The 26,756-nt window shown below is 46.7% G+C and overlaps 1 protein-coding gene across 1 annotated transcript in view; it reads right to left on the bottom strand.

Moving 5' to 3' along the window:
* CABIN1 (calcineurin binding protein 1) overlaps positions 1 to 26,756 on the bottom strand; it is a 110,976-nt gene that overhangs the window by 66,885 nt on the left and 17,335 nt on the right. The window contains exons 11-24 of the mRNA XM_080937664.1: positions 25,976 to 26,112; positions 25,017 to 25,234; positions 22,882 to 22,960; positions 22,225 to 22,412; positions 21,130 to 21,282; positions 20,132 to 20,326; positions 17,123 to 17,365; positions 15,810 to 15,966; positions 13,454 to 13,569; positions 8,467 to 8,628; positions 6,980 to 7,186; positions 6,675 to 6,820; positions 3,762 to 4,023; positions 753 to 1,013 (exon numbers count right to left, since the gene is read on the bottom strand). Coding sequence (XP_080793790.1) covers positions 753 to 1,013; positions 3,762 to 4,023; positions 6,675 to 6,820; positions 6,980 to 7,186; positions 8,467 to 8,628; positions 13,454 to 13,569; positions 15,810 to 15,966; positions 17,123 to 17,365; positions 20,132 to 20,326; positions 21,130 to 21,282; positions 22,225 to 22,412; positions 22,882 to 22,960; positions 25,017 to 25,234; positions 25,976 to 26,112 — 2,524 coding nt within the window. The remainder of the gene's footprint in view (positions 1 to 752; positions 1,014 to 3,761; positions 4,024 to 6,674; positions 6,821 to 6,979; positions 7,187 to 8,466; positions 8,629 to 13,453; positions 13,570 to 15,809; positions 15,967 to 17,122; positions 17,366 to 20,131; positions 20,327 to 21,129; positions 21,283 to 22,224; positions 22,413 to 22,881; positions 22,961 to 25,016; positions 25,235 to 25,975; positions 26,113 to 26,756) is intronic.

Genomic DNA, 26,756 nt, shown 5'->3' with positions numbered 1-26,756 from the left:
ACAGATTCTGCCTAAATTCCAAGTGCTTACTATCCATATGGGACTGTCTGAGGGTCAGCTCTTGAGGCCTCTGAAAAGATAAAGCAATCATGGTCAGGGTCCTGGGAAGCTTTGAACTCTGGGCTGAGCTGAGCGGCCCCAGATTTCCGCTCACATTCCTTGTTTGCTCGTTTCTAAGAGTGCTGGTCAGGACTGCTGTGAAGAGTGCGATCTTCATGAAACATACTCTAGAAACGCGAGTCCTGACAATGAAGCACTGCTCCAGTTTTGAACACCAGTGGAGAAAACAACAGAACACAATGTTCATTATCAAGAGCAGCCCACTTTCGCCCTGGCCTAACCCGCTAAGCTGGGAGGCCCGGCCCAGCCGAGGCCTCACTTGGCCTTAGATACCTATCTGCACCTAGGAACAAGAGTGACCACCCTTCTCCTGCCAGGATACAGGTCTGAATGGCTGTGAGGCCATGGATGCTGCTCTGTAGTGTCAGGGAGAACAGGTATGCCGCAGGGAAGGGCTATATCCTCTGAGAAACGCAAACAAAATGCACATTCTCTCCAAAAAGAACAGCAAGCACTTTCAAGCAAAGAGAGACCAGGCCGCTGCTCTCCTCTAAGTGAGCACGAAGCTGCCGAGCACAGACGTGTTACCAATGGGGTGGTAAGAGAATCACTGGGACGGTGAGCTCCAGCCCCAGGGAGAGAGCGGGCAGACCCTCCGGCCCCAACATCCTACCCTGGACCTGCAGGGTTACCTCCAGGGCTTCCATGGCCAGCTCAGGCGGGTTGTGGTAGTGAATCTTCTTAGGGTAACGGGCAGCCTCCTCGTGCAAGTAGTGGCCAGCCTGACGGTAGTGTAGCAAGTACACGGTCGGCGGCTGCTGCTGCTTCTCAGCCACCTTGCCCAGCATGTAGTGAATGAGCCACTCCTCCTCATCGCCATCACCCTCACAGTGGGCTGCAGATGTGAAACAGTGCCTGGCTGTCTCCAGCATGCTGTCTCGCCGATCCTCCATCTATAACAAGATCAGAAGTCTGCAGACTGGCTTTAGGTGCACTGTCTGCACCTGCCCAGGGATCATGGTTTTCTCCAATGAAGCCAGCTGACTTGTTCAGACTTACGTTCCTCTCAGTGAACCTGAGACCCAGAACTGTTGTCACCACGTCACAGTGGTAGAAATGAGATGAAGAGCATGCAAGGTGCACAACTGGACTTAGATTCGGGTCATTTCTCATTAACGCAAACACCCTTTGTTATTTTAGCTTCTTTCTGTAGCACCTTAACAGTATGCGTGTATGAAGCTGCTATTGATCTCTTTCTAGGGTTCTCAACTGTAACCTGCATGGCTGTGGTAAGGACTGGTGTCCCTCGGCCACACAGGTTACATACAGCTGGGAGGTTAAGGAGGAAGAAGGCTGATACAACTATACCTCATTGGTCTCAAAAACTCAGGCATCCTTTACAGTATAACCCTCCGCTGCAGGGAGTGAGCACCCTGCTCCCACACTCTCAGTGGGGAATGCAAGCAGAGGAAGTCTATCACACTGCATTTAAAATGAGGTCTGCGGCCAGTCTGCTTAAGAAAAAGGCAGCTGCTTGAATGCAGTTCTGATTGCACTGCTTAATAGCTGTGTGGCCCTGCCAATGTCCCTAGTTTTGCTAAGTTCAGCAGAAACAAAGTCCCACTCAGGAAGACGAGGGACAGTGTGTCCAGAAACTCTGCTATATGAGCCACTCTGGCTTGTTATCCTCTGAACAGAATGGATTCCCTTACTCATGGCCTTCAGTTTCCCTATGTATAGGGTGTCTGTGCTGGGGCTGGCATCATACATTGTCCGTCATGATGCTTGGGAGAAGGAATTGCTCATTTTCATATGTAGCATAAAACATGGAAAGAACATCAAGTCACCCCCTCCACGTCACTTGGTTAGGAAGTTCTGGCCCCCAATTCTTTCTCCATACCTTAAACACAACATCATAAAGAATTGTTCCACTTCCTCACACCATCTCTGGCAAGTTTGCAGGCAAAAGCTAAAGACCACAGCAGCTTGGATATGCCAAACGGGTGCAATCGCCTAGTTCTCAGACATGGCAAGTAAACACAGCTTAAGCAACCAGAAAGCTGCCTCCCTGGGAGTGGGAAGAGCCCATGGAACACAGGGCAGTCCTGCAGGGCAGTATGCGCATCAGATATTGAGGCCAAACCTCTCCCTTCCTCCAAGCCAGGGGATGTCAAGTCTGCCCTCTACCTGCAGGAGCTGGACAAAGTTCTGCAGAAGGTAGAGAGAAGGTTCCTCTTGGCTTTCTGGTCAAGTATTCCCTGGAAAGCACAGGTGTGACATCTCACAGGGAGGGAAATTAGGGACCACCTCACCTTGCTGTTTCTACCTAGAGGATAACTGTGTCCCTAATGTTACAAGAGAAAAAAAAAAGTAATAAAACTAATAAAGGAAACCATAACTACTACCCAGGAGCTTGCAAAAGCACAGCCTCTGTCTGCAGGTCCGTGCATCCTTTTAACAAGCTCTACACCCACCCTAGAGATCCAGCCAAGATTGGGAGCCACTGTTCTTACAAATCTGTAACGTTTACACAGTCTGCACGCTGATGGAGGAAGCCATTAGGACCAAATTGCTAAGAGTCTAGAAGCCAGAGACGAGCTCCTAACCTGAAGGCTGTGCTGTCCCAAGCACAGAGGAGGAAGGCAACAGTACCGTGTGAGGAGTCACACAAGAGCAGGGGGTCCAGTGTTGTGCTGTTCTAGGCAAGTGTGCAAACTCCGAGCCTTTATGCTCAAGAACTGATGGTTAGCACATTTGGCCACTGCCTGCCAAGAGAACACCCCTGAAACACACAAAGGAATCAAAGACTCCTAGGGAAAGTGAGGCAGCTCCCAAGTAGCTTTGGAAAAGTAGCTTTCTAAATTTAATGCTGCAAAGGTGAAAGGTGTGTGTTTCATAATCATAGAATTCATAGAAAGCCAAGCTCTCCCAGAGTCAACTTAAGCTCTGTTCACCAAAGAAGAGCACATCCTTGGAATTGTCAAGATCTAGTTACACAAGATTCAGGAGGCATTTTCACTAATAATTTTTTCATAGGGCCCAATGACATCTTTTATTCACTATTTATCACAGTAACTCAGTCCTCATTAAGTAGGTTCACATCATGACTCTCAGGGCTGAGGTCCTCAAGCAGTAGCCTTGTGTTCATGGTAGACTGTGAGGGATGTGACTCAAATTATAAAACTGGCAACCTCTAGTGGTGAAGTCTACTGCTGCATTCTTCAGCATCCTTTCCAGTCTCATCTGGTTGAGTTAAGAGGCTCTAAAAGCCAGTGTCTTACCCTGCAGGGTCCTGGAGGCAGTGGTGCTCTGAAGAGCAGTGCTGCAGGTCAGACCTGCATCCTGATCTAGAGAATGCCACACACACACAGCAACCAAAAAGCCTAATGCCAAGCCAAGCACGTGACATGGTCCCAGGTCCTTCTTTGAAAACAGGGAAGAGGTTTCTACTTCAGAGGGGCTCCATCCCTTCTCTACTACTCAGCTCCATCCAAACTAATGAGCACTCAGTCAGGTCAGAACCATCTCCCTCCGAAATGTTCATAATGGACTAGGTGCCCAAAGACCAAGAAACAAAGATATCACTGCAGGAAACCGCTCGAATGTCCCAGAGAGCTGGTGTGAAAGAACAAAGAACAACAGGGACCTAGGACAGTCTAACTAGACAGAGAATGGCAGGCCCTCTGCAGCACCCTCCTCACCTGCTGCACAAGCTCAGGGGGCAGCTCGGCTCTCCACTGCTTCAGCTGACGGGACGCGAATGAGTGTAAGGCATAGGACATGGTGCCATACTCAATCCACAAGGACAAATTAGAGCTGTCAATCTCCAGGGCCCTCCGGAAGCAGTTCAGAACAGGGGTGGCATGTTTCCAGATGGGTCCATCACTCTTCAGCTCATTGGAGTTCAGCTTGTCCTGAATTCGGCTGGCCCGGGCCAGAGCCATGCCTGCCCAGGAATCAAACCTAGGGTAGTGAAAAAAGCACCAGCTACAAACACTGTTGTCCTGAAGGAATGGCAGACACTGTGAAAGCTCTGCTCCCATAGAATGACTCAAAACCCAGTTTGGCTATTGCACACAGCCAGGGTCATGACTTAAAACTGCTTTGTCATAACCTTGATCCCTGTATCACAGCACACATACCTTGTCCTCATGTATGCAAAGAGACAAAATGTTTCTTCTATGACTGCTCTAACAGACAGGCGTCTGGAGTTAATTCCCCAGCATTAAAAGGCTGCCCTCGGTACTGCCCTGGTATAAAGGAATAGGACACTCCGCAAGGCTTTACAAGGGGGATCCAGCTAAGGCAACAAAGAGACTTCAATGTCCTTTCCGTCTCTTGAGGCTCATATACTCACCAAGCAAGAGCTCAGAAACATAGAACTGTGGGACCCCTGGTACCCAGTTTATTCTTATTGTTTCTGGGACCCTAATGGTTCTGAGATCACCTGAAAGAAGCTGAGGCAGAAACACGCAAGATTCCTGGAAACATTAAGGAGCTGTGGAGACAGCACACCAGGACCAAGGTCATTCCAGAGCTCCTGGAGAGCTGTTTTCTCAGTGTGAGTCAGAAAATGCGGAAAGCAAAGGGGCTAATGATGTCCCTCCTACACACCATCAGTTCAGCCCACCACACCTTGAAGTTAGCTGTGTGCAGAACTGTCTGGTTGCCCCAGGAGACGGCAAAGGCAGAGGGAGCTGGGGAAGCTTAGAGTGATTTCACTACCCTCCAACAAGCAGATGACACCACGTAAGAGAGGACAGGAGAGACACCAAAGACACAATCGTGCCAAGGACAGCAAGGATGAGAGAGGTTTCCTCAGGGGCCTAGGGCCCAAAGCCACTACTTTCCAGCTTTACTCAGGTTACTCTGGAGAAGGGAATGGGGGAGAAGGACTAAGAAGATTCTTCTTTACCAGGGCCAGTTTCACAACAGGGACTTATTTTCAATTTCCAACAATTCTGGGAGAAGCTGCCCTCACCCCCTCACCGTGAGGAAAGGACACAAGTGGCTGTGCTTATGTGGCTGCATGAGAACCATGTCCTCCACACACAGTAACCACAGCAGAAAAGCGTCACTGTGAGAGCTAAGAAGCAGGCTGGGGGGATGCTCAGCATTGAGGAGCACTGGCTGCTCTTCCAGAGAGCCTGGGCTTGGCTCACAGCCCCCACACAGCAGCCCAGAGCCATGGGTAATCCCATCTGCAGGGATCTGATTCCTTCTTTTGGCTTCCATGTGTACCAGGCACATATATGATGCACAGACATACTTAACGCCAAGTATCCATATACATTAAGAACAAACAAACAAATAACAAAAACCCACAAGGGAAAACCTACTGAGAGCGAACCCCCCCAACAGTTGTTCTCAACCTGTGGGATATTTACATTACAATTTATAACAGTAACAAAATTATAGTTATAAAGTTATAATGAAATGATTTATGGTCGGGGGTCACCACAACATTAGGAAGTGCACTGAGGGTTGCAGCATTGGGAAGGTTGAGAACCAGTGGACTAGAGGGAGGTCTAGCTGAGCCTTTAGGACTCTTACTCCATTGACTGTGGACAGGTGTCCCTCATGCCACAGGTGCCTACCGTGCCGCAGCGGCAGGTCTCATTACTCTCCAGGTGATCCCCAAGTTCAGCCAGTGTATGTGTTGGTCTATGCTACCACAACTGACGGCGCTACCTCAAAGACAGCCAGGGCTTTGAGCACATGGCTCCCTACCAGGAGGAAAACGGGCTGAATAAAAGGGGGCCTCGGAGGACCTTTCATACAGGTGCTGTTCTTCTACCTTCAGACATAGGCCGGCTACAGGGGTAAGCTCATTTTGAGCACACTCAAAGCCTACTTACCCGCACAGTCCCTTCAGTCAAGCGTTTCAGAAGCACAGCAGAGCCCTTCAGAATGCTGAGTTCTGAAAAGTTGCTGCATTTTAGGAGGAAGCTCAACAGTGCTCTGCAGAGGAAGCACAGAGCTCCTCCACATAGCCCAAGACAAACCTCACTACCAGCGATGAGACATCACAGCAAGCGGAATAACCTCAGGCCCCAGCTTTTTTAGTTCGACTCTTCCATTGTGTCGTTTACAACGTGGCTGCAGGTATGTGTATGTATGTGCTGCATGTGTGTGCTACATGTGTGTGCTGCATGTGTGTGCCTGGGGCCACGGAGGCCAGAAAAGGTGTTAGACCCTACAAAGGAAATTACATGTGGGTTCTCTTAACCACCGAGCCATCTCTCCCCCCGAGTACTCCCTTTTAGCCCCCAAAAGCAATCCTAAATTAAAGAGCCTGTGGTATTTACCCAAAACACACATTGGTTGCCCTAGTTCCTGCTACCAGAAAAAGAAGCAACACAAACTCAGCAATATGGTCCTTGTCTTGCACATCATAACACAAAAGATCATCTACTTTTACTGACACAAACAAGTCTCCCAGAGGATTTTGAGAAAAAAGCCTTCTCTCCCTCGCTCAAGAATGCCAAACTATTTTGTCATTTTCCCTTACCCTGCTACAGACGAGGAAACTAACACTGGCTCACTGGAGAACTGACTGAACTAGCTAGAGTCAGGCCTCCTGCAGCCCCGCAGATCCTCACCACACCACCCACCTGTTAGGGCAGATGCAAATATCATGCATATAGAACTTGATGGCTTTAGACTGCTCTTTGTTCTTGAAATGGTAATCAGCCAGGAGGTAGTAGAGCTCATTCAGCACTGGAGGGGTGGGGTCTGCCCCTTCTGGAAGGCAGGGTACCTGGCAGGAGAGAGGGCAAGTTTAGGAGAGGAGGTGGAATAACAAGTATGCAGGTGTAACCTGTCAGCTCTTCTGGTTCCTGGCAGGTGGTGCTGAGCTGAGGTGTGTGAGGGGAAGAAGCCCCATCGCCCCCACCATCCCATTTTCCCTGAGGCCCACCTCAGCTGAGGTTCCCTCAATGTAGGCAGAGACTTTGTCCATGCTCAGAGCTGGCTTCTCTGTGCGGGGCACGATGGTAGCAATTCTTTTCAACAGGTTTGCCAAGTCAGCAGAAACAGTGCTCGTCTTGTAGCTATCAAACTCAGGAAGGGTCTTGGGCTTAAAATACTCAAACATAAACAGGGCATCCTCCCAAATAAGATCCACCTTGAAAACAGACAGATGCAGACTCACAGTACATGTGAGGTTAAGAAATAAGGAAAGGTTCCTCTACCATGTGATGAGGTCACAGCATGCTAGAGAAGACAAAGCATCCACTCCAGCTGCCTAAAATGCCAAAGTCTTTTGGTTTTGGGGTTGGCATAACATAACATAACATAATTAAATTCCAAAGGCTCAAGCTCCCTGAGGATATCACTGCACAAAATTATATTATTAATGTTAAGGGTATAACTTATGTATTATGTACATAATACATACATAAATATTTAATTTTTAATGAAAAAGAATAAATGATAAAGACAGCTATATACTAGACACTAAGTTTTTAGTATTGACTGTCAAGAATTTATTTCTGTAAATCTTATTTTACGTTTTATTTGTGTTGTATGTATATGCCAAATACGCGCAGGTATCCACATAGGCCAGAAGAGGGCACTGGATTCCTTGAAGGAGTTACAAGTAGCAGACACCTGTATGGATACTGGAAACAAAACTCAGGTCCTCTGCGAGAGAGCAGCAGGTGTTCTTAACTGTTAAGCCACCTCCACACACGGGTCTCATGTAGTCCAGGCTGACTGAGAACTATCTCTTAAGTTCTAAAGATCCTGTCTCCACCTCCCAAGGATGTGCTCCACAACATCTGATTCTACATAACACTGGGGATAAGATCTAGGGCTTCATCAGTGCTGGGCAAGCCCCCTATAATCTGAACTACACTGCTGGCCTGAGGAACGATTTTGAGGACTCATGCCTGGTTGGAGCTAGTCTCTAAAAAGCAAACATTGGAAACTAAAGGGTATAATCTGTGAAACTACACAACTTGGCCAGATGTGTGCGTGTGCATATGTGTGTGTGGTATGTCGATCCTAACTGGGGAGCTGAGGCTCCACACCCCTAGGCCATAGTGGATATGCCATCCTAAGGAACCTACACTTTAGGGTAAGACTGGAGAACGGCTCATATTAGCCATGACATAATATACCCAATGGGACTCTGAAAAAAACAAATAAAGAAACGTATCTACAGAATTATGCAAGTAATCCAAACTGCAAATAAACCTATGAACAACTGTCATGCCATGCTACATTTTGAATCAATTATGGGTTCTATCTTCTAATAAAAATCCCTTTCTCTGTTCAACCATCAGACCTTATCAGCTCTAGCTACAGCTGTCGTGAGACTATACAGTGCAAGTCTGATGTCCACTCAGGAGCTCCTGCTTTCCACAGCCCCTGCTCGGCCTGGGACAGCAGGCTCACCCTCACCTGCTGGGCCGAATGCTCCTCCAGGTAGCGGGCCTTGCTCTTCTTGCTGGGGAAGCTGTAGAGGCAGTAGAAGCACTGCTCCACAGCCGTCTCCAGCTCCTCCTTGTAGGGGTGGGTGTCTTCAGAGGCAGACGCAGCAAGCTCCTTTTGGAGGACTTGCACCTGTGACAAGTGGAAAGAGATGCCTGCCTGTCAAAGCAAGAGGCCAGGGAGACTGCCACCTCATTGACTCTTTTACCCTGAGGAAGAGGGGGCACCCTCTGGGGTCTTTGTATGGCTACATCCCAAAAGTCCTGCTTCCTACAATGGACTTGCAATCCCTACAGAACTGCTCCAGCTGGATCCTTTGAAACGTGACCCACCTGACTTTGGCATGCCTAGCCAGCATTGGCACCACCACAAGATACTATAGGTAACAAACATCTCCATCCATTCACTACGTGTAAATTCACTGAACAGCAGCTTTTCTTAGGCACAGTTTGACATAAAACTAACCTTTTAAAGTTCAGACTCCTATGGAGAAAATAGTGCTAAATACTTACAAACAAACAAGTCTAAGGCCCACTGGGGCTGAGGAAGATCTCCAACAAAGCACTGCTGAGAAGCACAGGGGATATAAACAATCCAGCAAACCAGTATCTCTCTGGATATGAAATGTCATGCCTATACTTATACCCAACTATTATTCTTTTCAAGCATTCATGATTTTGCCAAAACTGAATAAAAAGCAAATCTATTTATTTACACACTCATTCATTACTTATTTGCACACGTGTCTACATACTTTACTCATGTTTGCAGCGAGCACTTTGCCTACGGAGCTACTTCCTAGGCTCCGAGCTCTCTACCCCTCTCCCCTCCCCAAGTCTCTCTGCATAGCCCTGGAACCTGCTCTGTAGACCAGGCTGGCCTCGAACTCAGAGATCCGCCTGCCCCTGCCTCCTGATGAGTGGTAGCATCAAAGGTGTGTGTGCTTTTTTTTTTTTTTTTTAATTTAAAAGGAGGAAAAAACCATAAACAATCTTAGCAATGAAAACTGGGGAATTACTAGATGCTTAGCAACAGAACACCTCTATTCCAAAATGTATGACTTTAAGAGTTAGCAATAGCTAAAATGTACAGACAGACCAGATTCGGGGTTAGAGGCAAGAAATGACAAACTACTGCCCATGGGTCACATCTAGAGTGTGTCAGTCCTTGTATGAGTTAAGAATAGTTGTATTGCAAGTTAGGAGTAAAGAGAGGTAAGAGCTGAATATGATCAAACTACACTGCATAAAATCTTCAAAAAATTAATAAAAATGTTATAATTAAAGAACAACATTTATATTTTAAATGCCTGAAATAAATCAAAAGAAGAAAAACTATTTTTGTAGTTAGACACAAACCTGAAATCCTAGCTACTTAGGAGACTTAAGAAAGAGAACAAAGTTTAAGGTCTGCCTCAATTAAGTTCAAGCTGCCAGTCTGGGCAACACAAGAGAAATCCTGACTCCAGTAAAAATAAAACGAGACTGGTTACACCTCAGTGGTACAGTGCTTGCCTCATTTGCCCAAGACCCTGTGTTCATCTCTAATACCATTACAAAATCAAAACTATTTCATAATACAAAAGGGGGGGGGGGGAATGCAACTTTAATCTCCACATGTTCTGAAGTCTTTGTACTACTTCAAGAGTCTGAGGAATTGCACAAAGACCCGCTTGCCCACAAACCCTCACTTCTTTACAAAAAAAAAAAAAAAAAGTGTGGCCATCCTGTGACCACGTGCTGACACAGAGACGGAGAACTATAAAGAGTGAAGGGTAAGTAAAGGTGTCCACAGACTATAATCATGAATATAAACAATCATCAAGTCCACACTCTATTCCAATTAAATTACGTAAGAGGTCATGTCTAAGAAAAACTTCTTTTTAAAATGTTCCAACATGACTGCAAAACAAGACAGAAAAAAATTAATTTAAGTATCTACTTGGAATAGGAAGCATCAGCAAGCCACATGCTTGGCACATACAAGGCTTTCTTGGACCCTCAAAACCACACACAAAAACTTAGTCGTCAAACAAAATGCACAAAACTGAAATAAGAAATGGGAACATGTAAGACTGGAATAAATGGAGAGATATACTATTCTTGACTAAGGAATTCAATTTGGCCACTTCTCTCCCATATTAATTAACAAGACCACTGATTCCAATGAAAATTCTACAGGGAAGGTGCAATTTCTCAGTATTTTATGCTCTTATCTTACGATGTTATGAAGGAAGAAGCTAAGAATATCCAAAAGAACACGATGAGAGAAAATAACATGACTCCTAACCGTAATCAGACTGTCTGTGGCACCAGCACAGGTGCAGACAGGCTGCTTACATCAATAAAGACAGTGCCTAATGATAACCCGTGTACCCATGAGAGATAAAGGAGCCTGGGTTCAGTAGAAAACTCTTTAATAAAGAGTTCAAGCCAACTGGATATTCATATAGAATGTGAAACTGGATCTGCCTTGCCTTGTAACAACACAAACTTCCTCATGAAATAAAGAATGCATGTAACAAGAAGCCAGGAGAAATCTTTAAAAGTGCACGTGTACGTGCGTGCATGCATGTGTGTGTGCATGTGTGTGTGTGTAAACTTCTGAGGTGGATCCTGGAGCTCAATCCTCCATCTAGCTAGCCACCAGCCCAGTGTAAAGAAGCACAGTACACGAAGGAGGACACCACCTGATGCGCTCACACAGTATGCTGGCTAGTTTTATGTCAACTTAGCACATGCTAGAGTCATCACAAAGGAAGGAGCCTCAGTTGAGAAGATGTCTCCATAAAATCCATCTGTAGGGCATTTTCTTAGTGATTAATGTAGGAGGGTTCAGCCCATTGTAGAAGGGGCCATACCCAGGCTGGTGGTCCTGGTTTCTATAAGAAAACAAGCTAAGCTATTAGGAGCAAGCCAGTAAGCAGCACTCCTCCACCGCCTCTGCATCAGCTCCTGCCTCCAGGTTCCTGCCCTGTTAGAGTTCCTGTCCTGACTTCCTTTAGTAATTGAAGTATAAGCCTTTATTAAATAAATCCTTCCTCCTCAACTTGCTTTTGGTCATGGTGTTTCATCAAAACATCAGTAACTCTAAGACAGCATAGGTTCTGGAGAATCTGAACTCTGGTCCTCATCCTTATACAGCAACCACTGAGCCGTCTTCCCAACTTCTCTTCATGAGAGAGAGCTGCCTTGAGACTCCCTAGGAGAGACAATGTCTCTGCACTCTGACAGAATAAGGAAAGCAGACTGATTCATGGATAACAATTCAGGCTTTGCAAACTATCAATGCTGTGCACACAAAAGCTCTGTACACTCTCAGTCTCCTTCAACTGTAATGCCTTAACTTGGTTGTCAACTTGACTATATCTAGAATCGACTAAAACCCAAATTTATGTGCAGTCCTGTGATGGATTTTCCTGATTATCTGAGGGGGGAAGACACACCCTAAACCTAAGCTATATGTTCTGCTGGCAGCCCACATAAAAGAACAGGGATGGAGGAAGCTTTGCTTTTTGCCTGCTCGCCCTCACTCTCACTGGAAAGTTTATCTATCCTGGTGGAGCAGCTGGTATTAAAAGTCCAGTTCATGGGGCTGGAGAGATGGCTCAGTGGTTAAGAGCACTGACTGCTCTTCCAGAGGTCCTGAGTTCAATTCCCAGCAACCACATGATGGATCACAACCATCTGTAATGGGGTCTGATGCCCTCTTCTGGTGTGTCTGAAGACAGCTATAGTGTACCCATATACATAAAATAAATAAATAAATCTTTTTTTAAAAGTAAAACATTTCAGGATTCCAACAGACTGAAACAAGCAGCCCTCCAGGAATCCTCCTGGATCCTACCCCCACTTTGGGACTGCTAAGAAATCCAACCTCGTGGACTGAACAACTACTGGATGCTCAGCCTCTCCGTTGTGAGACAGACTTCATTGGACTACCCAGACTATGTCCTACAAGTCAGTCTAATAAATCTTCTTTAATATCAGTGCCACCAGACCCGCTCCTCTAGAGAGCCCTGGCTCACACAAACTAGCATTTATTTTGTGCCAGGTGCTACGTTAAGCACTTGGATTCAGCAATGAAGCAACTGAACAAAAATACCTACTCTCTAAACTTCACACCAGTGGATAAAAGTCAAATAATAAACACAAAAAGCAAATTATAGGCCCCTAATAAATAGTAAAAGTTGGGTGAAGATGGGACAAACTAGAGAGGCATTGGGGAAGCTACAGCTACAAAGGGCAAGCCCACCCAGCAGAAGACTTTTTAAAGGGCCAAAGAACAAAGATTTTAGGCCTTGTAAGCCATACATACTCAGCTTTTTGTCCCTGCCAGTACATAGTAAAAGCAGCCATAATTGCTATATAAATAAATGCCCCAATAAAACTCTATTAGCAGGTATACAGGCTGGGCTAGATATTCCTTCCTTTGTATATCCAGAAAACATAATGCTCTGTAAATTGTCTGGCGGTAACTGGCTTCATAATCAGCAGAGACTGGTTCACACTGCTTATTTCCAGTAAACCCAGAGAGTGTCCACCAATCAGACACAGTTGGGCAAGTTCAAGACTGTCCACAGTCAGCATAATAGCTACTGATTGAACAATGAGGACCTGTGCTTTCATCATGATGCGTGCCAAGGGCTCAGGGATTAACGGGATCAAGTAACTATGGACTAACATCTTTGAAACCATGAGTCAAAAGAAACCTTTCCTCCTTTAAAGATGATTATCTCTGGTATTTTGTCACAGTAACAGAAAGAAAGAAAAAAGTCACAGGAACCAAGTTCAAATTTTCTGCAGTAAGTTTCAATAATTATAGATGTGCATTAGTCAAAGATGCACAGTGGGAACCTCTACAGACAGACAAACACAAGCCCAAAGGAGTCACTGTCCTTCCCCACCCTTCCCCCCCTTGCCCCAGCCTTACACTGGCAGCCCAAAGGGTCACTCACGTAGAATCGCAGCAGCGCTCCATCAGAATTGCAGCACCAGGACCTCCTGCCCAGGTATTCGTGAGCTGTGTTGAGCAGCATGAGGGAAGAGGGGAGCATGGGCATCTCTGATATCCCTGGGAAGAAACAAGAGTTAGTGCTAATGCATGTGCAGCTGGAGGACGGCGGTGACGTCTCTTCTTCGGGGTCTCTTCTGTCTCTCTTCTAAGTAATTACCTAGCTGGCTATCATAAGCAATCATGTTTATAAAAAAATCAACTGAAATCATACATTTTTCTAAATGTAAATGAAAACTTCATTCACCCAAAAAAAAAAAAATAGCCTTGAGAACTAATACTGGCTTGTGAGGCACATCTCTCAAAGCACCTTCTGTGCTTTTCAAAGAGGAAGTCACAGTAGTGGGGTCACACTCCATTCACAACTCCCTAAGACTCCTCTACACTTACCTGACAATTGAATCGCCACTACAAGTCTGTTCATCACTAAATTATTACTAGTTCCCCCAAGAGTCTCAGGATTCTTAGGAACTCTGGGCTATGCATAGACCATTAGCACCTTATTTGGGTGCTCTTTTTGTGAGGGGAAGAACAGGTGAATTAAGACAGAACATATTTAAATAGACAACACCAGAAGGCATTACACACAGCTATATACAGTTTAAATATCTTATGAAAATGTATCAGTCCTAAAGAAGAAAGTAAGCCCCTCCCCCTGCCAAATCCCTTCAGAGAGTAAAGGCTGAAGCCATTCAGGCCGTCCTGGGCTCTTTACATTTTTTTCTTCTTTTAAAAGGTTTTGTTTTTATTTTCCTGTAGTGTGTCCGTGTCTGCAGTGTATAAGCTGGTATCTGTGATGGCCAAAATGTTCTGGATCTAAATATAGGCGGCTGTGAGTTGCCTGACACTCTTACAAATCATGAATTTTCTATATAAAACCTACTTAGCTCTTCCTTAAAACTAGTTTTAACCCCCTCCCCATGTCTACAGAGGTAAAAGAGGCAGCTGAGGCCTTGCCCCCCACCACCAAGATTTCTCAAAGGCAAGACTTGCTATATCCAGCTGTCAGTTCCTTCAGTGTTTAAAAGGGTTACAGGATTTACTTTATCTGAGGCTGTACACTTCCATGAGCCACATCCAGTAAGATAACACAGCAGGACAGCTCTAAAAGAGCCACTGTCACTCCAGAGCTCCTGCCAGCCTAGCCAAGGCCTGTTGGACTAATACCCCAGGTTAACACTCCTTCTGGAGGGTCCTGGTGCTTTTCAGTTCATTTGGTGTCCACTCTGAGTAACTCAGCTCATAAGGAATCTCAGTACTCAGCCATAAGTGTGCCAAGTCGCTGAATCACGTCTGGCCATGGGAGGTGGAAGTACTCCCTTATCCCACATTCCTCTGAGAAGGCCAAGGTTTTGGAGGGGCTTCTCCTTTAACCAGCTATTTATAAATGCTTCTGGGATTTTGTCCCAGAACCTGGTCAGCCCCCATCCCTTTGTTCACAGGACAGGAAACAGTGGAGAGAAACAGCGCCATGCTTGCCCGTCCACAGAACATGTCCACTCTTCCCTGGGTGTGTCTCTCCAGCCGAGGGAACTAAACTAGTTCCTCTCGCTTACCAACTTCCCCACAGCTTGCCTGCTTCTCTTCCTTGAGAGAGGCTCTCTATTCAGCCCCGCCTATCCCTTTGTTATCTAGACTAGGCTGGCCTTGAATTCACAGGATCCACCGGCCTCTGCCTCCCAAGAGTGGAATTAGGTGCACACACAACCATGTCCAGCACTCCTAGCTTTTAGAAAACTCTTTGGTATGGGCAATTTTCATTTTATTTATTTATTTTTTTAAGATTTATTTATTTATATGAGTATACTACAGCTGGTTTTCAGACACACCAGAAGAGAACATCGGATCCCATTACAGATGGTTGTGAGCCACCATGTGGTTGCTGGGAATTGAACTCAGGACCTCTGGAAGAATAGTCGCGGTGCCCTTAACCGCTGAGCCATCTCTCCAGCCCAATTTTCATTTTTATAAGAAAAATAATAAGCATTTATGGTTACGTATGTTTTACTACTCAAGTCTTTTGTGAAAACAATTTAGAACAAATATGTCAAGAGTTCTACAGACATTCATTACTAGACATTAAGTATTATTGAGGTACACAAAGGGTCTCCATGAGTATGTGTACCCTGAGGTATGCCTATAGCATGACCTCTAAGAAGTAAACACCACAGTGCTCAGAGGCTGAACAAGCTAGGCAGCTCAATAGCATATACCTACTCACAATGCCCTGTGTAAGGCCACAGGGCCCCACCACACAGGGGATAGAAAACGCCATCCCTCCAAATCCACAGCCAGCGCACCTTCTTCTGTTGGGTTCTGGAGCTGCTGCTGGTGGCACAGAGATCGGAAAGTGTCTTCCTCCTGCCAGATGATCCTGTGCAGGATGATCCAGGGCAACACGGAAGAGACATAGGGCTCCTTGGGCTCCTCTTGCACAGCCATGCTGCAGTCAATGACCTGGCAAAGGGCACCAGCATATCACAACATGGCAGCCTCCCCAGGCCTCTTGAAATGAGCCTACACTGTAGTGCCTTCTGGGGGAGCTGGGGCATGCTGTCTGCCTACCCCTACAGCTCTAACATGGGAACACTGACTTACCAGTATCCCAGGTTGTTATCAGACAGACTCCCAGAATGACCAGTGGCAATGTCATGCCACATGCAGTTACTAACCATGGCCAGGGGAGCTAACACCCAGGGGATGGCAGGCATGGAGAAGCTACTGAGCTGTGTGGGCATATACAGATGCTAGGGCTTCATGCACAGGGTGATCAGACATAAGCCCTTAAGGCTTCCAGGTAAATGACTGTGTGTGTCCAACACCCAGAGAGGGCAGAGTGTGAGGGCACAGGACACACTCACAGGCAAGGATCCTAGAGGTGGCCAGGAAAGCTTCAGCTAAGAAAACAGAAGAAGAAAAGCTGGAGAGCAGTGCATCTTGGCACGTTACCCAGACGGTATATGAGGGTTTAGGGAAGGGTCGTATGTCTGTTGTAGAAGTTGTCTCTGTGGCAGGATGATGACTGGGCTAAAAAGGTAGAAAGTATAGAAAGGCCCATTCTAGGGCTTCCACAGCTCATCAAAGAAACGTTAGGGACCTAGAATACCGCTGAACAAAATGGAGGGTAACATGAAACCTAGAGAAGGACTTACTCATGGCCAGAGCATGAGTTTAGATGACAGCAGAGGGCACTCAATGAAGATTCTGTGCCTCAGAGCTGGCCTGGGAAATATGGGAACTGTGGCCAACCTAAGGCCTGAAGTTCTAGGGTAGCCTATGGAGTTGGAAACCCCGGCAGGGAGCGGGACTCTAGTCCTCACTTTGCCTCTTGTCTACTAAATGCAGACAGAACCACGGTGCTGAGCCCACTTCTGTGCTTCTGGAACAGGATGTCTGAGGGTCTTAGTTATACCATGTGTTACATCAACTCTAACCTCTAGACAAAGCAGCCCCCAGAAGGTGTATCTGTGGACCTCCTCAAACTCCACAGTCCAAGTCAGAGAAGCCAACATGTCCCTCTAGGGTACATAACTCAGTGACTACCTGTGCACCTCAGAAGGGTTATTAGAGACACACCTGCTGAGACAGCACAGGACAAAGAGCCGGGAGTCACCTGAATGAGGTTGTTGGTGAGCCGGACAAGGCCAGTGGTAGAGGATGATTCCTTAAGGATGCTACCACTGCTGTCTGATGACAAGGCCTGCTCAATGCCTAGCAGCAGCCGGGTCACTGTGGCCACCCACTCTTCCTTGGCTGCAGATTCGCTTGAGTTCAGCATCTGCTGGACAGCTTCATTCAGAGCCACATCAGAACATTCAAAACACTGTCTGTGGTCCTTCAGCCGGAGCAATGAGTCCTGAGCACAAGAAACAAGATGAAAGGTGTGCTATGTGTTTGACATATCGCACTGGGACCTCAGGAAACAAAGGACAGGACCTGGGAGCAGTCGCCACATCAGCAGCTTCCACACAGCTTTGAGGCATCTACAAGAAGACATTCTAATTTGGGGACAGTGGCAACTGGCAGGCCACCAGCCAGGGAGCTTTTAGAAGACTGTTTTACTTTTGTGCCTCATTTTTCCATTTTAAAATCAGGGCCTCTGTGGACTGGACATGGAGTCAGCAGGTAGCAGAGCTGAGACCATGGGACTTATTCCCTTTGCTACTAACCTAACCCTGACCCTAAAATGTATTTTATTGCTACTTTATCTCTGTGAATGTCAGATATGCAGGATATCTGACATGTGACCCTTGAAAAAGGGTCCCTCGACCTCCAAAGGAGTCTTGAGGGCTGAGAACCACTACTCTAACAGAACATAAGGCTCGAGGTCAGAAAGAACAAAACAGCAGATTAGCTGCCAACTAGTGCTGAAACCTAATTACCACTCTCTGTGGGTAATGCTGCCACATACCTGAACAAATAAACAGAAAACAATAAAAAGACCTCAGAATTTCATTAAGAGACTAGGTTCAAAATAAACAGGCAACAATCAGCAGGGTTCTTACAAGCCAACAATGTACAGTTAAAAAATACAATAGCCCAAAACAGTGACATCTAAGAATTAACTGAACGAGAAGAACTATTTGCTATCCTGAGGAACATAGAATTGGCCAAATTGGGATCTCAGTCTTGTATTCCATCCCCTCAGCATGAGGAGGACTCCAAATTTGATCCCTACCCTAGAAATGCTAAAGCAGCTAAGTTAAAATAAGCAACCCGTACAACATGGCCGCTGCTGTGAGTGAGGAAAGGCGAGTATCTCTTCATCCCTGCTGGTGCACATCATGGACTTCCTCCTCCCCTCGAGAGCCTTCCTGGCTGCCAGGCACTCCAAGGAGCGCCATCCTGTGTGGAGAACTTGGGCGAATGAGTACTGTTCCAGCCTAGGAGAGGTTATCTACGCACTACGCATATGACACAAACGCACAGTGATGTAATCCACAGCCACCTATCTGCAAGGGTACACAGATCCTGACAACACAAAACTGAGAGCACTGAATATAAAAACAAAACAAAATAAACCCACAATTTAGTAATAGCAAATGACATATTGAAAAACTAATCCGGGGCTGGAAAGATGGCTCAGTGGTTAAGAGCACTGACTATTCTTGCAGAGGTCCCAAGTTCAAATCCCAGCAACCACATGTGGCTCACAACCATCTGTAATGGAATTTGATGCCCTCTTCTGGTGTGTCTGAAGACAGTAACAGTGTACTTATATAGAATAAATAAAGAAATCTTTAAAAAAAAAAAAAAAAGAAAGAAAAGAAAAGAAAAAGAAAAAGAATCTGATGAGAAAAATATCTTTAATTGTTTAAAAAACATCATTTCATTTAGTAAGAAAGTAGGCAGCAACAACTGGAAATCACTTATTCCCAGAATCAGACACTCCAGTGTATGGCTCAGTCCTCAGAACAGCAACACTCCTCCCAAGAAAAACGCTTCTGGCCATATCTACTGACAGGAACAATGTAGCAGGGACAAGCTAACATCTGAGCATGAGGGCCATCGTACAAAGTACAGAGGGCTGGCCCGTACCTCCTTTTTAACACTCATACTATACTGGAGCATTCATCAAAGGCTCTCCCCTCCACACACTACCATTCTAAGTACCCCTCAGGGTAAGAAAGGTCAGACACATTCCGCTAGGTCTCAGCAGGGTCCTGCCTCACCCACCACCTAGGCCAGAAGCTAAAGCATCCTCCTACTCCTCTGCACCCTCCCTTAAACCATCTCTCTCCTCCCGCCCTCCTACCATGGCTGAGAAACATTTCTTCTCACAGCTGTACCTCTTAGGTATTTCCCAGTTCAAGAAAGGTAATGATTGGGCTGGAGAGATGGCTCAGTGGCTAAGAGACTGGCTGCTCTTCCAGAGGTCCTGAGTTCAATTCCCAGCAACCACAGGGTGGCTCACAGCCATCTGTAACGGGATCTGATGCCCTCTGCTGGTGTGTCTGAAGACAGTTACAGTGTGCTCATACATAATAAACAAATACATAAATACGTAAATAAAAAAAGAAAGGTAATGATTAAAACGTCAAATGAAAAGGCTGAAATATTACTATACTCCTTCCGACCCGAAAGGGGAAAGACCCAACAGATTAATGTATAGGCTATGCTAGTGTAAACCATAAGACAGAGTCCAGGCTGGCCATGCTTTTCTGGATCAGACTCAGGACAGGGGAGTGGTCACAATGACAGAGCATCAACAGGAGGGCACACATGACTCAAAGGAAGACACACGACTTTACACACAATGCTGGTACTGTTCTTCAACACACATGTGCACACGGATTTCTTGACTCTTAATGATGCACGGTATCGATTTAAACCTACTCAAAATTAAGCTAAAATGCATCAAAGCAGAGATGAACAAATGAGCAGATAGGTGGACGACATCTTAACCATTCTTTCCTCCTCTGTCTGGTAAAATTTCAGTCAAGCGTGGGCTCACCTTGAGCAACACACCTGATAAGATCTGAACTCCCAGGTTCTATAATCATCCCAGTCTTGACCATCTTTGGTCTGACGTCATTTTAGATTGCAGGCTAAGCTCCCACCTTCCTCTTATGGTCGTTTTCATACACAAGTAAAGGCAATATAAACATGGGTGGGGACATACCTGCAGCAGAAGCAGCTGGGCTGGCCTCTCAGGAACAGAAGTCATAAACTGCAGGTGTTTGGCGCGGTCAAACCCGCTGGTGCACAAAGTGGGCCGCAGCAGATGTACCACAGCCTTGTAGTCACCTGCCTCAAACAGCCGCTGAATCTCCTCCAGGGACTGGCACCTTTCCAGAGACTTGAGGTTCTTATCAATCTGAAAAGGATCCATTCGTCTGATGGCAAATCCCTCCCCACTGTCTGAGTCATCCGTCCAAACAGGAAAGACAAGCTAATCCTTCAGGATTCCATTCCATCCAAACTACAATCGGCTCCCTCACTTAAAACATAACAGTGTCCACACAGTGCATATACACCTTCAAAAATATTTACATTAATGCCAAGGTACATTCAAGTCTTTAAAACCAAACACACAGCCACTACAGAAGCAGAAGAGTTCTCTAATACTGTTTGCCAAATGGTGTAAAAGCTTCATGGTCACAGTTCAGCAAACCAGATTTGAACCACTATGGATTGCCAGGGGGCCAGAGGGTTGACACACATTATTGACCCACAGGGCCCTTTCCCCACGAGAGGACCAATGTATCCTGGGACAGAGGCAGCAGAGCACCTGCTCTTATCCTAAAACAATGGTAGAGGAATGTAAGAGCTACTGTGAGCCATGTGAGCAGTCACAGAGGAGGAACGGCAGCAGGAAGAGGGAGCACAGTGAGAAGGGGACTATGAGAAGCTGCCTGACACACACTGTGTACTGTTCTTCCACCCCACAGCAGGTCAGCACAGTATGCAGGTGAGAGACAGACACACAGGAGAACAGGTAACTACTTCTACACTTGACGGTGGACAAGTTCCTCGTCCTGCTTCAATCCCCTTCCAGGGCTTTCTGCTCAGCACATGGGCAGCTCTTATCCCACAGGAGCGCATCAGGTCTGGTCTGATACATCAACTCAGAATAAGTCTTCCACCAAGAAAATAACACCATTAAAAGCTTCCACTCACTTCCTCCAGAGAAACAACGGAGTCATTGTGAAGGTTGGGCAGCCGGATGACGATGTCCCCTTGCTCAGCCCCTGCCTTAGCCTGGATAGCACTGGAGCTCTGGAGTATTTCTGTGCAGATGTCATAGTTCTCCAAAGCTTGTTCCATGTCTCCCTGGTCAGAAGAAAAACCAAGAAATGGGGGCTAAAAGGAGAGAACTAATTGTGTTGTATCAGGTTTCATACATTCCTGATCTCACTAGATGCAGATGCCCTTAAGTTGGTTTTTGCTTATTTGCTTACAGACAGGATCTCATAGTCTAGGCTAGTCTGATTTTAACTAGGGTAGGCTGGCCTCTAAGGGCTGTGATTACAGACATGTGCCACAAGCTAGGTTTTGTGACTCAGTACTGCTATTCTCTTACCACATCCTAAAAAAGGGCTTTCCAGAAAAGTGGGGCTAACCAAATATTTGTTGACTGAGTAAGTGAATGAGCAATCCATGCTTTAATTCTGTGAAACACAGAATCACTAACCCATGTCACAGGTGAAGACACCTGGCCAACTCAGTACAGGTGTCATACAGACCTGGAGTTTAAACCAAGGCCTGTCCTAAATGCAGAACCGACATCCTCCACATTAAGTGTGCCGCTTCCCTCAGACTGAGCTGCTGTAGCTGCTGCAATCTGGCTGTCTTTGACACAGTATACCAGTGCACCAACTGCTGGCACCAATGGGTATTGGAGAACTGCCAAGCCACTCTGGTCTTCCCAGACAGGATCTAAGGAGAAGCCTCCTCGAACCCTCAAAAAAGAGATGAGTTGTTCCTTTTGGAGAGCTCTGTTTCATTCCTGATGCTTGTCTGAGCTTTCTCAGGAAAAGAAAGGGTTAATTGAGGCACTCTTGAGTAGGGGTTGCTAGGGAACAAAAAATCCCTCCCAACACTTTGTGGTGGGCACTGAGGTGCTTTCCAGAATGGCAGTAATATTTGGGATGCTGACATGCTGGCAGTCCCCACCACACACCATGTCTCAGACCAAGCTCAGTAGGGCTATGGATGTGTATTTCCTCAATATGACCAATTTCCTGCCCTCCCTGTCAATGGCATGGGACTAACCTGTAGTGCCAAGAAACGTGCCTTCAGCCAGTAAACACGGACAACAAACTCCAGCCAGCCATCCTCAAACAGGTCCCGCTGAGATGAGGCAAAGGACAGCTGCAGGAGGTCACCCAGGCAGTGGGTTCCTGGGAAGTCAGGCCCAAACCTGCCTGTCACCACACCAGCAGGGCAGTTCCGGGGAGACACTAAAAACCGTCAGAGCAATGTGAGGCCCTCGTGCACACCAACCCAACACCCTCCTGCCCCAGAGGCCACCTTTAGCCCTCCCTTACGTGTCCATGACTAGGTACTTGTCAGAGACGTAGCCCGTGAGCAGCAGGACAGAGTAGCTCAGTTGGGTAGAGGTGAAGAGAAAGGGGGCCGCTAACCTCACTGACTGAACTCTGAGCTTGTCCGTACTCTGCCACGTGGGCTGCACGAGGATCGGAGAGAACTGCGCAGACACACAGCACTGAGCAGTCACTCCAAAGGTGGCCCACTATTTCCTCAAGTTCCAAACAGCACAGCAGGTGGTGCTCCACCTTCCTCTGCTGCCACCTCACACGTGCTGGGGGATTTACTGGATACTTAAGAGCCATCTCAGAGACCCAGCACCCCCATTTTAGCTTCCCTCAGCTTTCAGGGGTTCAGAAAATCACACCACGAAGCAGATACCTGTGGAGCTTCTGCCTTTGGTCAGTAACCACTGGTCCAGTTGGAGCTCCATGCAGGAGAGAGACATCAGCATCATGTCCTGTGGGACAAGAAGCACAGGTAGAGATAAACTCACAAAGATTTGCCACGTAATGAAACAGCCATCTAAACGTAACTTATTTTAGGACAGGGTTTCATATATCCCTAGCTTGGCCTTAGAATGACTCTGTAGCTAGTGGGTGACCCTAAACTTCTGTACCTTGTTTTCATCTCCTGAGTACTGGGCCTGGGCCACCGTATCCAAGTGTTTGCTCCAGGCTGAGAGATCAACCCAGAGCTTTGTGCATGCTCTGTAAACATTCTACTGACTGAGCTACATCATCTGCACTAATATTTACTATCTAAAATATATTTATTTTTCTCTCTTTTTAAAGAATTATTTATTATATATAAGTACACTGTAGTTGTCTTCAGACACACAAGAGGACACTGGATCCCATTACATATGGTTGCTGGGAATTGGACTCAGGACCTCTGGAAGAGCAGCCAGTGCTCTTAACCACTGAACCATCTCTCCAGTTGTGTTAGACTGTGTTTATGTGCATATGTTTGTGGTGTGTGTATGTGTACTGAGGTGGGAGTGTAGATGACCACAGAAGCTTTACATAGATCTCACAAATCACACTCAGGTTGTCAGGGGCTATAGAGCAAACTCTTATACCCACTGGGCCACCTTCCGGTACTCCTGAATTTACTGTTGATGAAAATACAATTCTTCCTTCCACCTGTTTGTTAGTCACTAAACAACAATCGACGCCAAGATGTGCAGATAAAAATTTCTACCTAGGGAGGAAGCAAACTGTCACCTCACTTCTGCACCACACCAGACATGGGCTATCTACCGTGAAACACTCAAAAGCACCAGCAGTGTGATGTGACATTCCCAGAACACTAAGGAAGCTAAGACTAAGGGACTGGGAAAAAGTCAGCCCCATTTCTGGATTCCAAATGCTGGCTCCTACTGATGCACACTGTTCCTGAAGGAATCAAGGCCCAATGGGAACAGCTACTTGGAGATATCCCAGTGAAGTCTGCTCAGCAAAGAAGCAATGGCTCTACAAGCATGTCAACTCCAGCCTGACTCTGAGCCAGAAACAGTACCTGGATTGGGCCCTGTGGTAGTTTAAATGAGAAGGGCCCCACAGGCTCACAGGCTTGAATACTTGATCCCCAACTGCTTTGTGAAGAATCAGAACAGATGGCCTTATGGGAGAAGGTGTGTCACTGGGGGCAGGCTTGAGTTCCTGGCTATTTCTGGAGATGTAAGTTCTCAGTTGCAGCTTCAGTACCTTGCCTGCCTACCTGCCTGCCTGTCATTATGGTGATGTCCTCCTATACCTCTGCAACTGTAGGCCCCAAAGAAATGTTCCTTCCAGTTAACTCGCCTTGGTCATGGGGTCTTACCATACAACAACAACAAAAAAAAAAAAAAAAAAACTAAAACAGAGTCCAGTGGCTCTCTTTCCTACCTCAGCATCTGGCACCCTACCTTCAAGAAGAGAAATGAGTCAGACAGCTGTGTTTCCTTGAGCTCTAGAAAACACTACAGCAGGAGCCTGGGGTATAGAATGCAGTAGGCTGGGGGCCCATTACTCCCCTAAACTCCCGACTTAGATTTGAACTACTTCTCTGATAAATCTATGACTAGGACTGGAGATACAGTTCAGTGGTAGAGTGCTTCCAGCACGGACAATCCCCAATACCGTGCATGCACACAGAAAGCTTTTTCTAAATTAGTAATAGATTCTAGCTTTTCAAATATAGCCAAAGGTTCCTTTCTTTTTCCTGCAACCTCTCCCATCTCAGTAAACAACACTAGCAGCCCTCCCCATGGCGTCTTCTTCCTCGTGTCCAGACGTCTTGTCAGCGGAGTTCAAGAATCTCAACTCCACCACACTGCCACTAACAGAACCCAGACCAGGAGGACTATGGCTCAGCTGGCGACAGCCCCCTTCCAATCGCTCTGCTCACTCTCAGCCCGGAGCCTGCCTTTCAGTCATCAGGGTTCTTTGGGGCACAAATGGGCCATGTGATGCCTGTCTCAAACTACACCGTGGCGCAGGTTCTAGACTCAGAGCAGCCTTAGAGGCTCCAACCTTGATGTGCTTGCTGCTGCAGTCCCTCAGCAGTGGGTTGGGCAGGCTGGTGCTGTGCCTCCTCCAGCTGTGGTAGACGCTAAGAACGACATCTGCCAGGCCCGGGGGCCACTTCAGCAGGAATTTGTGGCCCATGCTCTTCAGATAGCGCATCATGAGCTCCAGGACGCCCCCGTTGGTTAGGTTCTCCATCAGAAACGCATGAACATCCTGCTTCTCTGTCCACACAAGGAAAACAACCTCACCAAAAAGAACAGGCCTTCCTGCCCGGTTTCTCTTCTCTTTGGAAGAGGACAGCTTGTGTCCTGCCTCCCCTACTCAATCTAGGTGAAGATAAGGTCACCCTGAGGTTTTGATGCCAGGCTACCAGGGTTCAGTGCTGGCGCCAACACCTGTCAGGTGAACAAGCCTCTCAGAGTTCGCATGGCTAAGATCAACACCAGGGCTGGCCAGTGCTGCAGGTGCAGGGAACGAGATCACATGTAATAACCAGTGTTTGGAACACGGTACACACAGAACAGATGTGATAACACACACTAAACTTACAAAGGCAAGCACTGATCTACTGCTAAGTTCACATCAGCACAGCAAGTATGCACCTGGATCCCCCAGCTGACCACAGGCAGCTCCTTCACCAAACTTTTAAAAAGATGTGCTTATTTATTTTATGTGAGTGAGTACACTGTTGCTCTCTTCAGACACACCAGAAGAGGGCATCAGATCCCATTACAGATGGTTGTGAGCCACCATGTGGTTGCTGGGAACTGAGCTCAGGACCTCTGGAAGAGCAGCCAGTGCTCTAACCACTGAGCCGTCCCTCCAGCTCCCTCCCCTTTACTTTTAAAGACTTTCACCAACTCTTATGTAACATCCCAGAAGCACTCTGCAGAGCAAAAGCCAGGCATGTTACAGGCAGACGGAAAGAAGGATGTCCAGACAATCACACTATCCGTTCCTACCAGACTCCATAAATGTGGCTGAATCAAAGGATAGCCGATGAGATCCCACATTGGAGAAGCTCTCCAGTTTGGCTTCTGACTGAACTTCATAGTTATTAAATGGATCATCTTCCTCCTCGGGGTCCAGTTTTCTTAACCTACATGAAACAGGTAAAATTATGAAAGTCATACCATACCACTCACTGTGACAGAGCACCTCAACTCCTCCTAAAAGAGCGACTAAAGCAAGGCAAAATAAAATAACATTTACTGAAACAGACGGGTGAGAACACCCACAGCCAGGCCTGCAAGAGCCACGGCTCCAGACTTCCGTGCCTGACTGGTACCCATACGTGTCATTTACACCACCAACAGATGGCTGCTGAGCAGCAGCCATGTGCCAGACATACATCCATAAATACAGGGAGTGGGCCAACAGGAAGTCCATCTCTCACTTGGAGAGGTAGACCATAAGCAGGTACTCAAACACCAACAACCCAAATAAGGACCACCACCAAGCAACTGCGTCAGACAGAGACACAAGGACTCTGCGTTGGAGAGGGAATGCTCTTCCGGTTGACAACAGGGAAGGGCTCAGCATAAGCAGAAGCTCGAGACCAGGTACAAAGGTGAAACAGATGTGCTGTGGTAGCTCAAGGAAGCTCAGGGTGGGTATACTGGCTGGTTTTGTGTCAACTTGACACAAGCTGGAGTTATCACAAAGAAAGGAGCCTCAGTTGAGGAAATGCCTCCATGAGATCCAACTGTAAGGCATTTTCTCAATTAGTGATCAATGGGGGAG

The sequence above is a fragment of the Micromys minutus genome (genome assembly GCF_963924665.1).
Source record: "Micromys minutus genome assembly, chromosome: 25".
NCBI classification, from domain to species: domain Eukaryota; kingdom Metazoa; phylum Chordata; class Mammalia; order Rodentia; family Muridae; genus Micromys; species Micromys minutus.
This window is presented reverse-complemented; position numbering and strand designations above follow the sequence as displayed.